The sequence below is a fragment of the Corvus hawaiiensis genome, chromosome Z (genome assembly GCF_020740725.1).
Source record: "Corvus hawaiiensis isolate bCorHaw1 chromosome Z, bCorHaw1.pri.cur, whole genome shotgun sequence".
NCBI classification, from domain to species: domain Eukaryota; kingdom Metazoa; phylum Chordata; class Aves; order Passeriformes; family Corvidae; genus Corvus; species Corvus hawaiiensis.
Window position 1 is genome coordinate 42,577,982 of NC_063255.1, and position 22,841 is coordinate 42,600,822.

The following is a 22,841-nucleotide window of genomic DNA, read 5'->3' on the forward strand; positions in this document are numbered from 1 at the left end:
ATGCCAATATGCTCACTGTCTTAAAAGTGGTATCTCTGCACTTGGGAGAGATTCCTAATCACACCACACTCTCTTAATGTAATGAGAAGCAAGCAGAGAGGCCTTTGATAAAGTTAGAAATGATACAGAGTTAAACAGTGTTAAATAGTGGAGGCAAAAATTAAAATCTATGATCCTTCTGGTAATAGTTCTAAAAAATACTAGTATGTGTGATACTTAAGTCAGAATGTTTGATAACCTTTTGAACTTATCTCAGATGAAACAGTATGTAAAAAAAACACTGAAAAGGCTGTTACTGTTTAAAAAGTGGTTATAAATCTGCTGTTCTCTCTTGATGTTGACATTAATTTTCATCTGGATTACCAGCATATTTCCCTATGAACTGGTTATGTCCAAATGTGTCAGTTCTGAAGGCAATCCACTGCTGTTAGAAACTCCAACCCTGAATGCATCTTTCAGCTCAAATTGTAAGGTTACTTTTTCAAAAGCTGTAGAATTCCTAATTTCAGCAGGCTAACCTGGTATAATTACCTATCCCGTCTTCCCCATAGAAACATTTAGTAGTTCTAAGAAGTTCCCAGGTGACTTGTCAGATGTAGTTTGAATGAATGTGAAAAAGAAAAAATAACATATAAAACATTCTTTTTTCGCCATGCAAAATTCTCTCATCATTTATGAATAATAACCACCAATAATCCTTTATTACCTACTTCCTCACTTCAGTTATCCTAATGTGCAATGTCATTATACAAAATGCAAAGCAGTGTGCAATGTCCATGATGTGTTAGTGTCAGTATTCAAGATTTCATTTAGCCATGCTGAACACTAACTCTGAAACCAACATGGTTTTATTAAGATCAACAGGAATTTGTGGTCATGGTTAACATTTAAATCTAAGGTCACAGTATGCAAAACAAAAAATTAGGACAGCAGCTCAGCTTTCTTTCAAAACCCAAAACTCCTACTTCACAGTAGAAATATAAATTGCCTATGCTGACTGTCAGAATTACCTTGATCAATTTTTGATCTGAATACACAGGAGCATTCATTTGAACAGCTGACATGGAGAAATCATATTGATCTACACTTTCCTCATGATGATCACATCTAGATGTTCTGTTTCCTGCCAATACAACCAAAACTCTTGGATTCATAGCATTTGAAGCATGATTACTGCATTACCAGGGAAATGGAAGAATACTGTCTTTAAGCCTCAACCACAATCAAGCTAAAATGAAACTGAGTCATGCAAGCTTCCATGTACCTCTGCAACAATTGGCGTTAGCTGGTTTCATGGAAAATGTCTTCTATTTGGGATTGGGCAATGGCTGTGTAATAGTACCCAAATGTTGGACATTTAAGTGGTAAGGATCCTGCTTTTTCCTTTAACCTAGACAGACAAGATTTTCCAAAGCAGGACAGATCATGACATCTGTGACTTAGTAAAGGGACCAGCAAACTAGATGGCATGCATGAATATCTGGAAAGAGTCATGACAATCTCAAATAAAAATGAAGTTATTTGAACTTCATAAAGAATATAATTTTATGAAGTGAAACCTTAGTTTTAGGGTACTTCATGATATGGATGTTTAAGTTTTGATTTGAACCCCAGCTCAAGAGCAGTGAGTGAAAGAGAGAAAGGATTAGCATGACATAGTTTTCCGACCCCTCAGATGTTCTTCCTAGCAAACCAAAGTGTGAATACTAAGGAACGAAGGCCTGTTCAAATCACTTCAACATCCTACCTGATCTGAAGCTCATGACCAAGAAGAATCGCTAAACCAAAAGCTGAACACCTCCAATGCAATAGGATATGGTATTGAAGCACAGCTTTGAAGGACTGTCTTCTCTAAAGCAACAGAATTGTGCAGCAACTTTATACTAAACACAGTGTAAGTGTTCTGACAAACTCACAGGTTATAAAAGCAAATTAAAAATAATAATAAAAAAATATTTTGCATATATTTTGAGGTTGGGTAGACATTGACACAGAGAACCACTGACTGCACAGTACAAATGCTAATGACTTAGCTTCAAAAGCACAAAACCAGTCTTTCAGCTTTATTCCCCTGCAGGACCAAGACCTTGCAGGTCTATTGCTTCTGGAAATGACTAATAAAAATTAATGTATAAACAATCCATTAAATGATCCCAGAAACTGTCTAAAGTATCCCCTGGCACTGACCTACGTCTACAGAGCATCTTGAGAAAACCAGACCACCAGAGAATCCTGAACAAAAGGGATGTACTGGATAATGTCAAAGGTAAAGAGCACAGCCAGTTATTCACCTCAGCAACGAGGAAGTTTATGCAAGTCACAAGAAGAGTAAAACTGAACTCTTGGGAAAAGCCATATTGTCAGCTTGTCAACAGCACAAAAGCTAGCAATCTGAGACAAAAGAAGAGCACTTAGACCTGGAGTTTTCAGGGACAGTACTGGACTTCAAATTCAATTCAGCAGTTAAAAAGGGACGGGATGGGGGAATTATGCAGCCGAAAGTTGAACTGTTAAAATACTTTAAATTGAAGAAAAAAAATAATTAAATATGGTCTCTATTTTTTTGCTATATTACTTTAAATCCCTCAAGAAAATAATCTCTACATGTTTTGGGGTTCTTGTTTTAGTTTTGGATTGGAGTTTTTTTCCATCCTGAAGGAAGATCAGTTTCTGCTACTAGTTTTCACAGCTTTTTGTTCCATGACCTAAAGACAAATTAAGTACTAATATCCCACATGGTAAAGTTTTTTGTTATCTAAGATCCCCATATCCACACATCCAATTTATTTCTTTTTCCATGTATAGTCAGAGGAGCCTAGACTCAAAAGAGAGACATGTAAAATACTTGTACGAAATTACTATCATTTTTGTTAACAGACAAACTTCAAAAATAGAAAAATAGAGCTATACTCCACCAAAGAGACAAAATATTCTAGGGCATATAATCATATCTGCCAACTCCACTTGCAAGTTCTGTTACTTTTGTTGGCCTTTTTTTTTTTTAGTTAGCATTCCACAACCCTTTAATCTAGCAAGTAAAGAAAGAACTCTTCTCTGTTATACTGCAGTGTAACTTGAATTAATAATATCTGACCCAGAAGTACTACCATTCATGTTTAATTTTACCTCCATGTTCCGCATAAACTTGTAGGATTTTAAGTTAAAAAAATTTAAAAGGTAGGTCAATTTTTGGTCAAAAAATGGTGACATTTCTAAAGCTGTTTTAGAATGAGGAAGAAATGTTTTTTTCATAAAATTGACATCATTTTCTAGTAAGACTGGTCATTATGGAAGAAAAACTATTTCACAGGATAAAAAAAGAAATTGCACTAAAACAGCACAAAGGAAAAAGATGATGTTAGGTAACATTATTTCAAATTTTCAAAAACCAGTAAAGTTAATTGTCACAGTAACCTTTCCATAATGTTACACCTAACAATTTCCTCAACCTTTCGACATGATGTGTCTTTTTCCCGAACTGAAGATCAAAATGATTTCCTGTGTTCTTCAAAGAAATATGGGAGATCCATTTGTACCCGAAACATTCAAAATCCTTCCCAAAATGCTTCAGGCAGTAACAGACTGCAATACAGCCTTTCATCTATTTCTGCAAGGCATCCTTTTGAGGTGACAACATTACAAAACAAACAGCAACACATGACCTGTAGCAGTCATAAGCATCAGCAATTTCAGCTAAAATTGTCTCCCAAATTTAGTTTGTTCCCCCTTTTCTCTGTGAGAGTAGAGGCAACAGGTCCCAAAAGATCAGCCTATACAGCAGTTCTTGAATGCATAGTGCCAGAATATGCAATCTTAACACATTTCAATGGTTCTTCCTCCAGAATTTTGATCAGTGGAAGCCAACAGACAGTGAAAGACATAACATTACCTTGTTAAATATGCAAACATTTCAGAAGTTCTTATTGTTTTAGAGCAATGCCAACTGTCCAGATGTTGGCAGAAGAATTAATTCTCATTATAATACTTACTGGTACAGAATTATCTATTACAAGATATCTTTAAAGTGCCATACAAAAATCTGAATTTAGTAACAAACCATGATAAAGAATGAGAAAACAGTGCAAGCATTTCAGTGAATACAGAATAAATATTTTTTAAAGAAACCAGTAACTTGTAAAGGTATTTGGTAGAATTTATAACACCAAATTGTAGTGGACCAGTGTTGACACTTCCCCCTCAACCCCCATGTCTAGGTAAATAAAAAAACTAAATACTTCTGCATATTCCATTTTTTCTATTACGCAGCATCTTGAAGAACTACTGGTATTTTTTACACCTGTCTGTGGTTTTTACATGGAGTTTAGTTCTAGGGCTGATTTTTAACTTTTTTTTTGCTGCTATGAAAATAAAGATACTGATTTATGAAACACTTCATAGTCAAAATAAAAAAACAAAATAAACTGTTAGTTCACATGTTTAAGGATATCAAAAGATACACAAAATAAATATTTTAAAAATTATGGTAAAACAAATGAAAAATCAAAAGTTTATGTTAAATGTTTCTTGCAAAATGTATGTATTTTATTTTTCAATACCTTTATAAGCCATTTAGTGTTCTTACACTATCTAGTTCCAGGAAACAGGAGAAACAATGTTGGAACAGAACAGATGAATCCATTTTAGATATACTTTAGGCATGTTTATTGTTAAGAAGAAAAGCAGACAAAATACTTTTGAAATAGTAATTGAATAAAACAGTCAAACAGCATTTTAACACCAATAATGACTGTACAACTCAGTAAAGTTTTACTTAATACATTTAAAGCAATTGTAAATAAACCCTGTTAAACACTTATATAAATGCAAAAACATTAAACACAGCTGATAAAAACACATCTGGAAATAAACTCTTAAGTCATGGTATTACTTATTTCTTCATATTATTCAATACTATTTTACTAACGTCCAGTTTTATCTGTAAGACTATCTTTATTATATTATTTGCTTGTTTGTCTAGCACTCATCAACACACAGCTTATTATCCCCACGTTTTTTCACAGTTTAAAAAGTAAGAATTTAGTATCACAAAATCTGATTTCTCAGCGGGTATTATAGCAGCAACATTTAAAACTTAAAGGTCAAAAGAATGCAACAAAGGCCATGTATATCTGTTACAATCCACATTATCCTAACTGTCATCATCATCACTACTACTGTGAGCCATAGTCCACTCTTTGTAGGCCTGTCTTTTCTGAAAGCATGGTAAGGGAAGAAGAAAGCAGAAGTATTAGTTCAAAAGTACTAGTTTGCCTGGCAAGTTTGTTAATTAAACCAAACCAAAACAAAACTACAGAAAACAGAAATTCTGAAGCAACATCCTAGTTTAGGGCACAGTATGAGCACACAAAATAACCTATATCCTATTTCCTTTGATCAGCATATACAATCTCAAAATGACCAAAAGAAGTTTTATTCCAACCTAATCCTGTAATCTGTTGAAAAGCTACAATATAGTGACCGGTATTGTCACCAGACCTGTATGCAAAGAAGCACTGCAAAAGGGGAGAACAATCTTTTTACACATAAGAAAATATTATTCTATTCAAACTGTTTCAAATACTGGACATGCAATACACTGAGTCTCATGCAAAACTAAGTAACAGCTATAGAGCCACAAACATTAAAAACCAAGAACATTAGTATACTTAAGGGTTAAACTAAGATTAAGACACCAAATATCCTATAGCATAATTTAATGTCTGGGGGAAAAAATATGCAAATCTCTATTTTCTGATTTGACTGTCTACAGGGAGAACTGTCTACTCTGCTTGGAGCTTTGAAAACATTTCTTCAAGAGTAATTACTCTCTAGAATCATCAGTAGCAAAAACTAATATGAAGCTAACAATTCTTCAGTTTTAGCTACTTTCAAATGGTGGCTCCCATCACAAAATATCAAGTGCATTACACAAGGCCACACCTTAGTGTTTTTTAAGTTGGATAATGGAAGGTACTGTACTCAGCCATACAATACAGAGAAATTAGAATTACCTGTTACATGGCAGATTTTTGTAAAAGTTTCTCAGAAAAAAACCCAAAATACAAAAATGTACAAATTTAAGAAGTAAAAGCAATGTAAAGTCAGTTCATTAGAGCTGACTCCGTTTACCAGCATTTGTTTTAGCAATACACTTTAAAACAGAAAAGGAGGTGTTTTTAAATTTATTTTCTTACCAAAAGCAGGATAAAGACTAGTACCAAATTTACGCTGTTCATAAGTAGTAGCTTCTAACTACCCTCTGGTTAAGGAAATACTGCTTTGTATCACCAGTTATAAATTGGAGAGCACAGTTTAAAGCCATCTCATTGCAAGAAAGGCACAGGTACACTATTCATTATCAAGGCATTTTCACAGTCTGCTGAACTACATCACCAGTGAAAGGAACAGTGAATATAGCTAAGGCACCCCCAACAGGTCAATCCTCTTCTACCAGAAAATGAATGAGAAACTAATGAAATGCAGGAGAAAGAGAAACAAGAGTGGAACTCAACATGGAACAAACAGCTGTGGCAATAATCAAAATGAGTCATAAAATGCTCTCCAAAGGCTACTTCATTCTTACCTACTTCCCCAGAAAGGTTATTCTGGTATGACATTTTGATGGCACACTGTGAATCCTTACATGTGCATTTTTAAAACTCTGTTTAAATTCATGCAACCGCTAATTACTACTTTATTTGTTATGGTTGAACATTTCCAGAAAGAAGTTTTATTTCTAACAGAGGAAAAACCAGAAACTCAGTAAGCTGTGTGTGTCACAACTTAAATTATTTCCCTTTATGAGGGGAATTTTTTTAAGTCAAATTTGCTTAAATGGCAGATGAATCATTAAAGAGTAAGGGCTGTTCAGCATGTACTTCCTGCAAACAGAATTCCACTTCAGAACTGTTTAAGTTCTTTCAATGGCTTCAGTATGACATAAATACAACTATTTATAAGTGTCTTTAAAATGCTGTTTTACATAAAATTAGGACTTAAAAGTCACTGTTTAAACCATGTATTATAAAATTGCTGAAAAAACTACGTGTACTTATCAACAATTTTCACAAAAAAATAAAATTTAAAGGCAGAAAACTTTTCATTTGCACATATAAAACTTTTTCTTCTGTCAAAATGCTCTGTGTCTTGCATAAACTTTTATAGATATACTGATATACTTTATGGTGTCTTCCTCAAAAGTTGTACCACAGCAGCCAAATCCCCAATGTGGTTACATGCCTAAGCAATTAAATGAAACTTCTTGACTACTGAGGCACTAGGTAAGAAGTGAATGGGAATTTAGGAAGTGGGAAATTCAAAAGTATTTATTTCTATGTGTAAGTTTAAATGTATGTCAATTTATCTTTCATTTTCTTCACCTGTAACATTTGACTTCCTGTTCCATCTCTTAATCTGTAAGGTCTAATAACTCCATCTTCACCAAAGAAGCGAGGTGGGCGCAGGCTTATCACATCTTCTGATGAATCTGCAACCCTGACAAAGCAGAAAATTTAAGACACATGTCAGTATCTCTACTCAACTATAATATTTAGCTATGGAATCAAATTATTTTGTATACAAATTGACTCGTAAAACAACTGTTGTTGTCCATATATGGACTTTTGCACGGGAACAAACATTACATGAAACAGCAACAGACTCACAAATCTATTTCAGAGAATCACTATTATCAAATTAAAATTAGATGGCACACAGCAGCACATGCCTGCAAAGACTTAATTAGTGTCTAACTGCTGCACATCAAAACTTCAAAATTAAACACAACTGTACCATATAGAACTTTCACTCTGATATTTTTCTTGCATTTCTCTGCTAAAGAACTTACACAGGAAAACAAAAAGAGACTGGCATTCTTATGGTAACAGAAGTGATACAATTCACTAAGAATTCAGGGCCACTGAACAATTGTATTCAATGTTACTAAGTGCCTCTTCAAAACACGGTCTCCTAGTTTGCTGCACATAACAGTGTGAGATAATCTTCAGCAATGAATTTATTAAAGTGAGATTATCACGGTATTTAAATGTAATCTTAACATAGCTCTGAGACTGGCATCATCTACTGGTCTTGGAACTCATACAGTAGTAATAATAAATAAAGTAACTTTGAACTCATCTGAGAAGTCCTTTTTTTCCTGCTTATTTGGGGTAAAAGTTAAAAATCATCAAATGAGGGAATTCTGATCACTGAGATTTTTAAACTAGTTTTTTCAGTAATGCTAGAAATACCTGAGATTTGTGTCTGTGGTTTTTTAAATTATATCAAGTATGTATTTTGTTAAAGAGCCACCTATTTATTATGTAAATAACATAATAGTGATACAAAGACACAAGATACTACTAATACTACTATTGTCTGTTTCATGCCATATGGTATTCTGTACACATATTTTACTTACTTTTTAATACCCTGAAATGTGCTGCTTGCCATATCTATGATTCCACCAGTGGGCCTAGCTACTGCTCCCACTAAGCCTTTTCCAACACCTTTGAAAAAACCAGCTGCTCCTTCTTCCTGAGCTCCTAAAAGCATTAAAAGCAGTAAATCATTATAAAACATAAGAGTTTTTATTAAAATCTTAACAAGTTTTGCTACTATTTAATTACAAATCTTATTTGATATACAACTATGTAGTCTCCACACAAAGTTCATGTAAACACATTTAAACTGTAAGTCAGCAGGAATATAAAATCTTGACAAAGAGTTTTATAACTCTGATTTACAATGTCTCATCCAATATCAAGAATTTACTATTGTGTGAACATTTAATGCATCAAGACCCAAACTTACCTCTTATTGGTTTTGTAACTATGCCTGTTATGCCACTGACAAAACCCTACCAAGATAAACAAAACAGACATTACAAATATGCTTCAAGATAACATTTTTCATTTTTAACTTTTTTCTTTCTACTTCATTGGTGAATACCCTCAAAGTGTATGTGTTGGGAGTATTCTAGAATTCACTACAAGCTAACAGAATTAGAGACACCTGCTTCACAGTTTCTATATTCTTTTCTACCCTCTTGTATTTTTCTATAAAACTGTCGCTCAATTGTAGCTATATGCCTGCAAAACCAAAATTAAAATTAAGAAACAAAAATCTAACTAAAAAAATTGCAAATCAACAACTCTGCTGAATACAACAAGCACCTGTTACTCTTGCCTGCATAAAATTAATTAATTTTTGTTTTCCTCCTTACAGAAACTAGTCCTTTTCCACCACGAGTGATGCCCTCTCTCAGACCAGTGGGTTGCTTATTCATGGCTTCTCTCCTTTTTTGCTGGTAATCCTCATCCATAGTTATTGCAGCTACTCCTTTCGCCATAGCACCTGTGATTCTCGAGGCAGCTCCTGCTAATCCACCTATTAGAACATAAACCAAATTAAAATTCCAATGCAATTTACAAACACTCACCTCTACTGTTTACTATTGGGCAAACCACCATTACAGTGCTGAAAACTTACCAACAGCTCCCCCTACCAGTGCTTTAAGTCCTAGTGCCATCCCTTCTATAAATTCCTCAGGGCCCTGGATGGCTCCCTATGAGAAAAAAAAGACACATTCATATGAGTTTTGAATAGTATGCATTATATATTTTTAAACCTTATATTTTTACTGGGATTTATATGTAAGAAATAGAACAACAGGATGAAACTGAGTGATAAAGTGTGAAAGCACCCACAAAAGCTCCTGTGACAGAAAGACAGACTATTTTAGAATACTAAATAATTCCCTGAAGTCTGCTTACTTTAAGGAGAACAGAAAAATGGTAAGATTTATTTTAAGGTATGAACTGTAAGAAACGGCCTTTTGGCAGTTAAGTTAAATGGATTTCTCTGTCCTTTTTATCTCACTTGATTTTTCCAGGCATTTTCACTTGAAATTTTCAATTTTAAATCAAAATTTAAAACCGGAAAAGGTATCAATATAGATTTTCAATACAATGCATATCTACCTACTTGTAAAAGGGCAGATTTGTAAATTCTCTTGTAAAAGAGAATTTTACCTGGTAAGGTTCATAGAAGAAAGCTTCTACTCCTTCAGACAAGCCTCTTATGAATCCAAATGGATTACCCAACACATCAAGGCCAAGAATAAGAACATACATCTGTTTAATAGCCTAAAATAAAAACAGTTATTAGTGAAAATATTTCCTAAATTACACTAAAACAAACAGTGTAGTATCTCAGATTAAAGTAGTGAAGAAACATGAGTTCAATATAAAAACCTCAAAATTGTGTGGAAAAGTAGAAGCAGTTGTACTAAAAAGATGAAAAAGTCAATGAGTAAACCATACTACATCAGCCAAGAAACAACAGTACTTAAAGGCATTTCAGTAACCTTTTATTATTAATGATAGACAGATAGAAGAGAACTAATTCTTTTATGCAAAAGTATTTGTGTTGGATTCTCTCCACACAGGACTTTCAACAGTACACAAAAGCCAAGAAGGAACCATAATTCATATAGTACTAATGTCCAACAAAATGCATTAGTATTTTAATGCCAATCATGTTCTATCAGAGGTCCATCGTGTTTGGTTCCTTTATCTATTCCAGCAAGCTGTTTTGTTATCCATGCCACTTGGCAAGGCAATAAAATTCTATTAATGAGTAATTGGTTTGTATGCGTTTATTTAACCTTTGTACATAGATACAAAGATGAAAGTAATTCTATTTAATTTCATAGAATCAAAGTGCACAGTGGCACTTTCAAAATATAAATTTATTGGAATATTGACATTTACTTATTCTCACCTGTTTTGAATAATGCCTTACAACTGATGATTGGAGCTGCTGTGTAGTACTGAAGTGATACCTGAGCTCAAAGAATGCCAACCTAAAAAAAGAGAAGAGAGAAGAAGTAAATCCTTAGTATGCAGAGCAAAATAAAACTTAACATATGTAATAGTGGTATAATCTTTGTGAGTGGTTTTTGCATTTGTATTTTTAACCTACTTAAAGACAATATCTTGTACATCTGTAAGGGTGGCCCCTATACTCTTCAGCAGGAGATTCACGGACTGAAATGGTATCAATTCATTCTTTCTTTCTTCTTTGTTACTATCTTCTCCACCTGTACTGAGTGAAAAGCTTAAGTGTAACTGAAAGATAAAAACAAGATTGGAAAATAACATGGTTAGTTCTTAGATGTATTATATCTCTATCTTTATAATCTTCTAGATGATTTAAAAATTGAGTTAGGACATTTTTAGTCTGACTGAAACCAGTCTGACTTTGTAATAGAGTACACAAATACACAAGGTAGGCCAAAAAAACCCCATTGACATTTAAAGCCAAACTGAAGAATTTAAACCACCTTTAAGAAAACAAGAACTTGAAACTGCTTACTTAAGTTTTCAGAGAAGATCTCTGGATTCTTTTAGCTGTAATTTAGGTTATTTGGTCATTTTTAAAACATTTCGTTTCTCTAAGTTATACTCAAAATGAAAGCAGACAGAAAATGGTAGCACAGAACAGTGTCCAAGCAAGAATGTAACACAAAAGCCTGAAAACAAATAATTACTAACACAAGTTTTGCAGATGCTAAATAACTACTGGAATACTGATACAGGAAAAATCCTACCCGTGCACACCTGAAATAAAGCATTTGTTTCACAGAAATCAAAACAGAACAACATTAAGGAAAGTTGCTCAAATGGCTCTTTCATAGCACAAAATGGTACAAATCTATCCAGCAGTTTTCAAAATCAGATTAAAGGAAGTTATACCTGTTTCTGACTCTCTGAAGACAGTATCACACACCATTCATTATGTTATAACAGAGTTTAACTATAGTTCATTTCAGTGATACACAGTTCACCTTGCAGAATCATTGTCACATAATTCATAACCATTAAAGACTAATCTTTCACTAAAACCTCAAGCCCATTTATTCCATCCTGTTTCCTCCATGCAATTTTTCTTGTCAAATATAATTTCTAACATCTCACAAGACACTGCAAAGAGGTGAAACTCAAATCATTCTTTGATCTACTTCCCATGGGATTGAGGGGAGTTTCTCTTAAGAACTGTTATAGAGCCTATAAAGTCCTATCACAGTTGTAGTAATGTCAGCTACACATTAATCTCCTACCCTGACTGTGTGCATTTTTTAAAAATTATGTCATTCTCCAATCCACAATACACTGTGTGCACACAAACCAGGGCATTTTAAAAGGACCTCTTAAATAATAAAAAGAAAAAAAATTACTTATAAAAAAAGTCATAGGAATGCAATAGTAAGTTAGTGGTAACAATGAAAGTACTTTTCTGGTGATTTTTTTTAATCAGCTGTTTCAATCTTTCTTTATTTCCAGTGCCTACTATCCTGCACAAGACAAAAATTTTCAAAGAGCTAACTCAGTCTGTAATGTGAAAAAGGAATACCTTAATTGGAGAGATATGGAAATATTCATACAAGCTGATTTGTGATGTATCCATTGATGACACACTCATCAGTTCTTCTTGAAGGGACTCAACATCCTTTTTGAAAAGTTCCAGCTATAAATGCATTTGAAAAAGATATTACTTCAAAATTTGTAGTATATATAACTACTAGTCATTTGCCACTGACTCAATACATTGACTAATACTACTTATACTCTCCTATGTACAAACTCCTCTCACTGTCTCTGTACGATAAGGTTTAAAGCCTTCTTTGCATAGCATACAAGATGAGGATAAAGGAAAGAGTCTACTATCTGTCTCAGGCAATAGTGATTAAAAACCTCATAGCTTCATATTATTCCCAGATACACAGCAATTAACCATTGAAATGGACACAGAAAACCATTTTAAACTTTTTTTAAATACAAGTTGAATAATTACAAATTTGAAATCTGTTTATCTTCAAACAATGAAAGGTTTCTACCTCTTGGTCACTTGGCACATCAGACTGCGTAAAGAATTCAACAACTGCATACAGGAAGCCAAGATCTAATCTGAGATCCATCTCTTGAATAAGGACCTTAAAATACCTATACATGAAACGGAAAATAATTATTAAGGTGTTCTATAAAAACGTTAACACTTAAAACAGCATAGGTATTTAGACCACCTACATATTACTTCAGGTACCATTTTTGGTGGGTTTTTTTGTTGTGGGTTTATTGTTTGTTTGGTGGTTTGGTGGGTTTTTAGGGATTGTTTTGAGTGCGTGTGTTTGTATTTTGTTGGTGTTTTCTTTTTTTGTTTGTTTTGGGTTTTTTTGAGGGATTTGTCATTACTAGTGAAAAGAAGGCTTCCCATATAGGCATTAGATAAATACATTTCCAAGTAACCAGAACCATTTTAAACACACAGCAGCATTTAACACTGTATATGACACCCCTATACATAGATTTTTTTTCTAAATAAAGATGACTAAAAATCTGCATTAAAAAGACATATAAAAATTTTTGCTTTACTCTTCAGTTATGTGGATGACAAAGGACACTGAGCTTTCATCTCTGTTAAAATGCTCTGAGTTTCCAAGACTGAGTTTGTGTTAAAATTACCTTTCATTATGTTTGCCTCTATAATAATTTTAATTTTAAAGTTTGGTTAAACATAACCAATAGTAATAGAGATGGAACATGTCAAAATACTTACTTAATATGAGATATTTGTGAGTGTCCCGCAGTTCTCATGACGATACTGACATCAGTAAAAGGTTTTGGTGCTATGAAGTTGTAAAATAAAAGGAGATCAGCACAGATTGTTATATGATATACATAACTTCATAGTTTTTTTATGAAAATGTCATATACATTCAGGGTTTTCTTGATCCTGTACAACAGGATTACATAATGGATATGACTGGCAAACAACTAAGACAGGGAAAAGAGCAGGAACAGAAAGTAACAGGAAGACAAGGATGAAACGGATGCTATTTAACTGAAAATGCACCATTTTCATTTAAAAGCATACTAATATAATCTTAGATTCCCATAATTTCTTTAGTCATGGAATAAAACTTTCTAATGGCTGATACAAAAATATAAACTAAACAAACAAAAAAGAATTCTGCAGATTCATGCACTGCAGCTTAAAACCGGTCATATTTAGAATGAACAACTGATATCCAACTAGCTTCTGTACAAAACTGCAAGTAGTATTCTTTGCCTCAATCCAGAATTCCTTTTGATATTAGTCAGGTTTTCCAAGTGACTTTGGTGTAAAAAAATTAATGAAAGACTGCGGTTCATCACATAGTATAGTGACATGGAGCTCTATACTCCAAGCAATGGAGAAGGCTACATAAAAACTAGACAAAATAGAATTTGCTATCTGCAGAGGTTATAATCAGTGCCTCACCTAACAGCTCTGAGCTTAGGCACATTTCTTTTCTTATGAGTCAAGATAACTTCAGATAGGTTACTAGGTCGTGCATTGCATGATACTGGAGCACTAGGGAAATAGTGGAAGACTAAAGACGACAAGTGAATCCTCACTGCCCCAAAACTCCAAATGCAAGTAGCACAGAAAGAGTGCAACAGATTCACTACCATCAAAATTAACAAGACTTATTTTATGAACAGACAAGTCTTCTCATATATTAGTCAGCATTAAATTTTAGCTGCGGTCTGAATGCTATACCTCATTTTAAGCTTATATAACTTTCATGTTTATGTTCTCCAAAATCAATAAAGTAATGTGCCAAAAAGACACTCTTAAAAGGTATGATAATGACAAATAAAAGACAATTTCTTTTCTTCTGACTGTTAGCTCTTGAAATGGTTTTCTGCATATCTTCTTTGTTGAGGTAACTGCTTCCTTACTTCTAACACTATTATTTGTGTTATCTGTAGTCAGAAAGCTCATGCAGACTTCACCTGACAAAAGTAATAAATCTGATAAAATGGTTAACTTCAGTACAAGCAACTTGTTATTTTAAAAGGAAGAAGTATGTTAAACTAGAACAAACCTGAATCCAAGGTGATGGACTTTGGAGGTTTAATAGGATAGAACACAAAGGGAAATATGGCTCCAGGAATCTGGTTTTGTATCTAGTAGGGGTAAGGACAGGACAAGGTGCAGCACATTAGCTTTTCAATAGTGAAATTCAATAGTGAAATATTTTAAAATCAGGACAAACTCTAGAGATATGATCATGTAGCCTTCCACCAAACCAAAAGCAGAAAAAAGCCATCATTGTATTTAAAACATTTCTATTTTAAAAATTTAGTAATCCAATTCTAATAATTTAGAAAAGCTTATTTAAATTGGTAGTAATAAATAGTACATAAAATTTTTGCAAAGGATTTGTTTTTAAAACCTTGTGCACAGCAAGACAAGAAATTTTACCTCTCTTTTTGCTTGTTATACAGAAATGCTCCAAGAAAAAGCAAGTAAGATCAATGGCAAATTTTTTTTTTCTGAACAGTCATAGCTGTCTTCCTTTTTTTCCAAGAAGCATTTAGGTAGTATTTTCAAAGATTGAGAAGCACTGATGTAAAAGCCAATGATTGCAATTAAACTGAAAACATGAGAAATCCAAACAATTTGAACACAAATTTCCATAAAAGTTGTTTTTTCTGAATAAATAACTACTACTTTTTGACATGACTCACTTGTATCCTGTAAATTTGAATTCTGAAAGACTTCTGATGTGCAGAGGAACTGTATTCCACTTTTAAAGCTGGCAGATAATTTCTTCTGATAGGAATCTCATTTGGCTGTTGAATTTTCATGTTCATTCCATTAGGAGTTAAACATACCTATTGTATTATCAAAGAAAATTTAGTGTGTCAAGTGTTTTAAAATTCTGCTTTATCTAATACTCTTAAAAATTTACATTGTTCACCAATATTTTAAAGCTCAGCAGTGAAAGTTCTGCAGCTTTTAAGTTAGATGTCATAACTTTATTTAAAGCAAACAAATTTTGCAATAGATTTCAACAGAAATAAAACTACAAAATATTGCAGTATTTGGGAGTTACTGTCATTTAATACATAGCTATCCAGAGGAAAAGCTGAACAGTGTAATGAACTATGACTGAGATAAAAACTGGATCATTTACCTATCCAATGCTTATTTTCCTACAGCACATTTCTAAGGAGGCCTAGAATTTATTGATAGACAAGGACTGAGTATTTGGAGCATAATGTGTTTCTACGTTCCAGAATAATTTCTGAAATTTCTTTTTCAATTGCATATAGTTGAATGACAGCTAAATCATTCCACAGCAAGCTATATTAAGAATACAGGATTTCAGGCTAAAACAAACAAATAAACAAACTCTAGACTAACACATTTACTGGTATAATATATGAACCAAATGCAAAGCTTCCTTACTGTAGTTTTATGCATATTTAGTACCATGACCCCCAAAAATGTTACACCTCCATTTCAAAGTTAGGCATTAACAACAAAAAGTCTATAGCAAGGTATCAAAAAATTGTGAAATTTTTCCTGCAGTTTTTTAATACAGAGATAAAGAAGTGTTTTCAAATGGAGTAGGTAAATCAATCATTTCAAATTTCACCAGAAGTTTTATCAAAGACAGCAAAATTGATGTATTATCTTTTTCTTGTGCATACATACAAGCAATAGAAATTAGAAAACTATCAGTATTACCAAAACATTTGATTCCAACTCAATAATCTTGTTTTCTGAAGGACTTAGCTCACTGTAATCTTTGAATTCTTGTTCTAATTTATCAATTTGCTTAACACTCATTGGTCTCCATCTTGACTTCTTCTTGGGTTTTGTCTCCCAAACCACATCAGAACTTTTAAAACGGAACAAAGAACGGAAAGAGAAGGATCAGCTTTTTGGAAACAAGTTTTCAAAAACACACCTCCTTTAGTGTGACTTTTAACAGGTTGTAACTAGGGAATGAGAAACCACAACATAAAGCACTACTGTAGCAAATAGAAATGATCCAAATCACCCACTGCCTTCTTAGTACTAAGCAGAAGCCAGTCTCTCCAATATAATGGCGGGGAAAAAAAGTTAACAAGTCTGTGTAACTTCCCGTTTTGATGAAGATGGGTATGTAGCGATACTCAAGGAAGCTTGATTTCAATATTCATTATTCTGCAATCTAAATGTGGTTTTCTGCTTATACTCCTGCATTTATTTTGGCATTTTGAATTTACTGAAAATTGAAAAGTTCAAGTCAAGACAAAATGCCTAGCGCAATGCATCTTATTTTTGACAGCTTGTTTATTTAGTCTTTCCATCTAAAATCAATAGGTGATGATTTTGTTTTACATGTTTCCTCTACTGATTTCATGGTGGGAGTTTTGGGTTTGTTGCTTGTTTGTTTTTTAAAAATGTTATCCTTTCTTCTGTCTCCCAGTTTTATTAATGCAAATAATTAATCAACCTTTAAGGGCATTGTACTTTTTTCCACTGCTTCTGTGAGACATTCTTGTGCCTGATTTCACCTTACAGTCAAACTTAAGGCACAAAATAGGGCACAGACCAACACTATCAGGCAGGTGGAAGGTACTTTTTTCCACAAATTACAGCCTACAAATACGTAGCTTATGAGACACAGACACCTAACCTCTTTTAGCTACATGTGTGTCTGTGTTGAGACACATCAATGGCAGAAAAAAAAGGTGAGCTAAGGTTCAAAACAACAAAAAACTAACTACAAAAAAGAGTACTATCTTAATTGCTAAGAGCTTCTCCTTTTTTTTTTCTTCCCACCTTTTTTGTTTTCACTTTTGGGTTTTGGGGATTTTGTTGCTCCTAAAAAAAAGCAAGTCAATTTCAACAGTACTGCCATCCATTTTCCAGGAGTTTGACATCTCACCAGGGTTTGACAAGAAAACAAAACCAACTATAAGCACTGCTAGACTAATGACTATGGATGACTGCTTCCAAAGAAAAACCAATTTAGTGAAATCTCTACACTACTGTGTATCTAGGCAATTAGCTGCCACTTTTAATGGAGTGTTTCTACTGTCTAAATATCAGAACACAGTTTCTCAGGTGAGGGCAAGTACTGGAATTTTGTTAGTAAATGATGGATGTGACTATGTGAAGCCTATGTGTATGTGAAGTTTATGCTTGTTTGCTTTGCAGTGCAGTCCAAAGAATTAATCAAGAAAAAACAACCCTCACTCTGTCAACCTCAGAACTGTGAATATACAGAAGGGTGTGGATTATGGCAATTATATTCAAGCGTCCCTTGATGATTTTGAAGAGCCCCTGTTCAAATATATGATAACACACATTTCTGAAGCATTACATAACTTTTCTGCTTCCCTCTGAAATGTTGTAGTAGGAAAACCAAGCAGTAGAGGCCTGGATCAGCATAATTAATCAACCAAAACTAAAGAGACCTATAAACTTTTGAATCAAAATTTTCAACACAGAATTCAGCTGCTTCTGTAGTGAAGATAACAAAACCCACTGACACAAACTATCCACAGACCTTACTCCTTAAAACTCTGTAAACACTTCTCAAACTACATGGGCAGGAAATACTTCTGTTTGGTGTATTGGGAAGTCTGCCACACAGAGTTACAAATACATGTTCCAAAACACATACATCTAAATACAGAAGGCATATGCATTACTACAAAACACAGTGAAAACATTTCTCTTGACAGCAGGAAAATATAGTGATTAGGTTTGAATATTATTAACCCAGACTTCTTTTTACTCTTTCATCACAAGCCAAAATGAAATTCACGGAGTGAAAATACCTGAAGTTAAACATTTTAGATTGCTGCACACAAAGTAAGTTACCTTGTAATTCCAATGTACGACACTTCTTGTTTTGTGTAATTATTAACCAATGAAATTCCCACATCTTGCAAAGACAGAACAATTTCTTGTTCTGCTAGTTCTGCTTTTACACTTTCATATGTCAATTTAAATACATTCTCATCTTCAGTGATCAGGACAATACGCTGCAAACCTTCATAAAACGACATTAAATAGATCGCTTTTCTTGAATCCACACTGAGTATTTCCATTTTGTCCTACAAATAAGAGAGGAAAAGTTTTTACAACTCTATTAATCGTTCTACTCCACAAAAAAAACCCAAAAGTCTTAGCAACACAACAATGGAAGACATTTTTTTAAAGTACAGGAAAAAAAAGTAATTACAAAGTTTTACAACAGTCTCTCACCACACACACTGACACTTTTCAACTGAAGACAATGTTTACTGGCACAAGCTCTGGCAAACAAAATGTTATTACTGTTCTGTGTTTGGAACTCGTGTGAGATGGCTGATCATACTCATATTAAATATTAATTATGAATTAATTATGAATATGAAGTTTCATGCATACACTGATGAATGGACATATAAACATAAAAGTAGACACCTTTAAAAGGAGATTTTGATAAAAAACATACCTCTTTTGGGGCTAATTCCTCGGTTCTATTTCCACATCTCCATTTTAATTTCCTAGATCCTGTTGGGTCTGCCCAAGTATACAATACTGCCTTACTTGGCTGAAGACAGTCTTCCAATTCACTGAGGGAGCTAGAACAAAGTAATTTTAAATTCAAATGTCGATGAATATTTTGTGTCAATGACCTTTGCATTCTAGCATTTCAACAAGAACACTAATTATATTTTCAACTAATGAAAACAGACCAAAAATAACATTATTAATGAGAAAAAACACAAAAAACCATTCTCAGAACAGTAATAAGAACAAGGATTTGTACTTTAAAATACATACATGTACTTTAAAAAAGTATATACAGTAGATTTTAAATACACATTTTCTTCCCCCCTTATGATCAACATTTTCAGACAAATGTGTTTTAAACTCCATTCCACCTCAAAAACTGGCAGATTTGTCTCCTCCAGCTCTCTGAAAAGAGGCTACCTCAGGAGAGGAAGTGGAGAGATGCTGATCTCTTCTTGCTGGGATCCAGCAATTTGAACCATTCCCTTGCATCCACACTGTGCCAAGGGAGGTTTAGACTGGACATTAGGAAGACTTTCTTTCAAAACACTGGAACAGGCTTTCTTGGGAGGCAGGAGATGTCCCTTGACTTGGACAACAACCTTAATACATGCTTTAACTTTTGATCAGACCTGAAGTGATCAGGCAGTTGGACTAAATGATAGGCCCTTCCACTTGAAATATTGTACTCTGTTCTAATTAAATTGACACTAGGGATGCCCACAACTCCCCTAAAAAGATAAAAATTCCTAATCTTTACAGAGAAACACCAAACCAATCAATCATATTTTTCAGAAAAACAGGAAGCAAACAGGATTTGACTAGCAACGCCTCCATCTTCCAAGTAAAAATCTTTAAACAACACTGCTCTGCCTGACTGAGGGGAAGAAAGAGTAGAGGCTGTTTGGCTTTTAAAAAGAAACAATTCAAGAATGCTGCAGGTATACACTTCTCAGCATTGCACAGTATCTGCATATGGTGACAAAGCATTACAAAGACATTACAGCCCGAGAACAGAATAACTGTGTGCACGTGCAGAACTAAATCTTCAGTGACTGCAGAAAACTAGTATTTGTTAAAATTATCCTAGTTTTGGTCTGGCTTGGCAAAATTTATGTGACTACCTCTCATTTTTTAGTACATTCCCTCATATCTCACATAACTTTAAGCAATTCTTTCAGCTAAATCTCCCTTGTTACTTATTCTGCACAGTCAGCACCTACACAGTTCCAGAAAAGCACATCCTTTGCCCCCAGCAAGAATGTAGATGTCAAGGCCACAAAATTAATATTAAAAAACCACCACAAAACATCTCACTTGTAGAACTACCTAGCACTATATAACATTGGTAACAATTCATTGTCTTCAATTTACGAAGCAAGAGATTTTTGGGTGCTCCAACAAAATTAGACAGGCACTTCTTTAAAATAGGCTTCTTTAGAGAATACATGCTGACAATATACAAAATTACAGTTCACATGTCTCCATGCAAACATCCACACTAAACCTTTTCATACATACCTTTGTCCATACTCAATAATTTCCTCTTTGGTATGGTTTATCAACAAAAATGGAGCTGCACCATCATGGTAATCAGAAAAGGTAATCACTGTAGAATGTTCAGTCAGATTAACGTCCACTGCAATTCCTCCAAGCTATCAGTGGTAAAAATTACAAAGTAAGTAACAGTGGAATTGATTTCCAGCAAAGTAAATGTAATTTCAATATTTTGAAAAACTTTTCCTCTCATCATAAGATGAAACCATCATATAGTAAACCTAGCCATTTTACCATATCTTCAAAATATTTCCTTGATCTAAATGCTAGGTAGGAGGTATTACACTTAGTAATTAAAACTATGCAGCAGTTCTGTACTGTGAAAAGTTAGGCTGGTGGTAGAGGAACCTTCCTTATTACCAGCACACACATTCAAGCCCTCAAGACCATTATACTACAAAAACCACTCACCTACTTAAAAACTACTGCTAGATGAGACTATCTGCAACATACAAGTAAATTTAGTGGAGTCAAAGCTACTTTTCAGAGCAACTCAGTGTTACTTTAGAGCTTATTAATACTTCTCACAAATAATACTTGCAAAACAATCTGCGTTTTAGCTCCTGTAGAACTGCTTCCCAGAGAAGCATTTAAAACAGAATACCTACTTATATCTGTACACAGACAAAAAAGAGAGCATGGGAATGAAAATGCATAAACATAATCTTATCCTCAGCTAAGGTTTTGCAATACTTGATTGCATGAGAAAAAACAGTTTTGAGAATGAAAACGAAAAAGTGAATTAATGCTGTTTTACCTAACATGTAAACATGGAAGGCAACACGTTACCTTATTGTCCAAATGCAGTAAAAGACAGTTTTCTTGCTGATCAAAATTTATCTTTTTTGGAGGGAGATCAGAATTTTCAACTCTAACAAGCAGTTTGTTGGCATCATTTTCAGGCCAAAAGGGAATGCACTAGAAAAGAAAAATCAGAAATTTCAAAGTGAGAATACAACTGAGGCGTCAAATACGATTCACATTAGCCCAAAATTCATCTACTAAATTCTATTCAAAACTGTATTGATTTGGATCAGAAACCCTATTAAGAAAACCTAAAAGTTAGTACTTACCTGAATACAATAAATTCAAAGGAAGTGAAGAAATAATTCAGACTACAGTGAAGAAAGTGAGGAGTTAAGGAGCTAAAGTGAAAACAGTAAGACTTCATATTCACACAAAGAAGTACCTTTAAAATGGATAAAGTACATAAAATCCAGTATAAAACAGATACAACATTGAAAATGCCAAGCTTAAAAAAAAAAAAAAAAAAAAAAGATAAAACTGTTCTTCCATTAGCAAACCTTTTTCCAAATAAGTATAAATTTCAAATCAATCTTAAAGTGACAAGGAATGACAAAACAGGATATCAGCATAAATGCCACTCCAGGGTAACTTGACATCAGCTACTAGCAGTCCTTTTAAAAGTGGTTCATATATATTTAAAAGTACATATACACACATGTATGTGGGTATAAAACACATATACTGTATGGAGCATTAGGCAGCTAAAGCAGAGCACATGTTCTGCTATTCACATTCACAACTGAAATCACAACCATTATGGATTTAAAAATCTCAGAGACAATCTCTCTTCCATCGTTTACTTGCTAAATGGATACAACCAGAGGGTAGAGAAGACACAAGTTTTAAGAGTAACTAATGAAAAGTCTCTAAAAAATTCATAGAGTCCTGCCACAAGAACAAGCTATGACTAACAGTAATTCTCAACTATCAAGAGCCAAAGTCTATTTAGATAGACCGTCTTTCCCGTATTTCAAACTGTTGACATGCAGCAGCCAAAATTTGAGAACCATCTTTCTCTAACATAGTTTAAGAAATGAGATGTCCATATTTAATTACACCTGAATCCTAGAATTAATTCTTCA

The 22,841-nt window shown here is 33.7% G+C and overlaps 1 protein-coding gene across 6 annotated transcripts in view; it reads right to left on the bottom strand.

Annotated features, from left to right (window-relative positions):
• The window catches only part of VPS13A (vacuolar protein sorting 13 homolog A), a 108,678-nt gene that overhangs the window by 9,558 nt on the left and 76,279 nt on the right, over positions 1 to 22,841 (bottom strand). For 3 of the 6 annotated variants that reach the window (XM_048292952.1, XM_048292950.1, XM_048292955.1), the window contains 18 exons: positions 21,742 to 21,870; positions 20,917 to 21,050; positions 19,334 to 19,463; positions 18,715 to 18,950; positions 16,585 to 16,738; positions 15,579 to 15,725; positions 14,933 to 15,014; positions 13,618 to 13,687; positions 12,899 to 13,004; positions 12,415 to 12,528; positions 10,984 to 11,129; positions 10,783 to 10,864; positions 10,032 to 10,145; positions 9,490 to 9,565; positions 9,224 to 9,387; positions 8,812 to 8,857; positions 8,420 to 8,543; positions 7,380 to 7,494 (listed from right to left, as the gene is read on the bottom strand). In XM_048292952.1, coding sequence (XP_048148909.1) covers positions 7,380 to 7,494; positions 8,420 to 8,543; positions 8,812 to 8,857; positions 9,224 to 9,387; positions 9,490 to 9,565; positions 10,032 to 10,145; positions 10,783 to 10,864; positions 10,984 to 11,129; positions 12,415 to 12,528; positions 12,899 to 13,004; positions 13,618 to 13,687; positions 14,933 to 15,014; positions 15,579 to 15,725; positions 16,585 to 16,738; positions 18,715 to 18,950; positions 19,334 to 19,463; positions 20,917 to 21,050; positions 21,742 to 21,870 — 2,169 coding nt within the window. Of the gene's footprint in view, positions 1 to 4,634; positions 5,213 to 7,379; positions 7,495 to 8,419; positions 8,544 to 8,811; positions 8,858 to 9,223; positions 9,388 to 9,489; positions 9,566 to 10,031; positions 10,146 to 10,782; positions 10,865 to 10,983; positions 11,130 to 12,414; positions 12,529 to 12,898; positions 13,005 to 13,617; positions 13,688 to 14,932; positions 15,015 to 15,578; positions 15,726 to 16,584; positions 16,739 to 18,714; positions 18,951 to 19,333; positions 19,464 to 20,916; positions 21,051 to 21,741; positions 21,871 to 22,841 lie in introns of those variants that run through there. The other 3 variants (XM_048292954.1, XM_048292953.1, XM_048292956.1) reach the window with 2 other exon arrangements.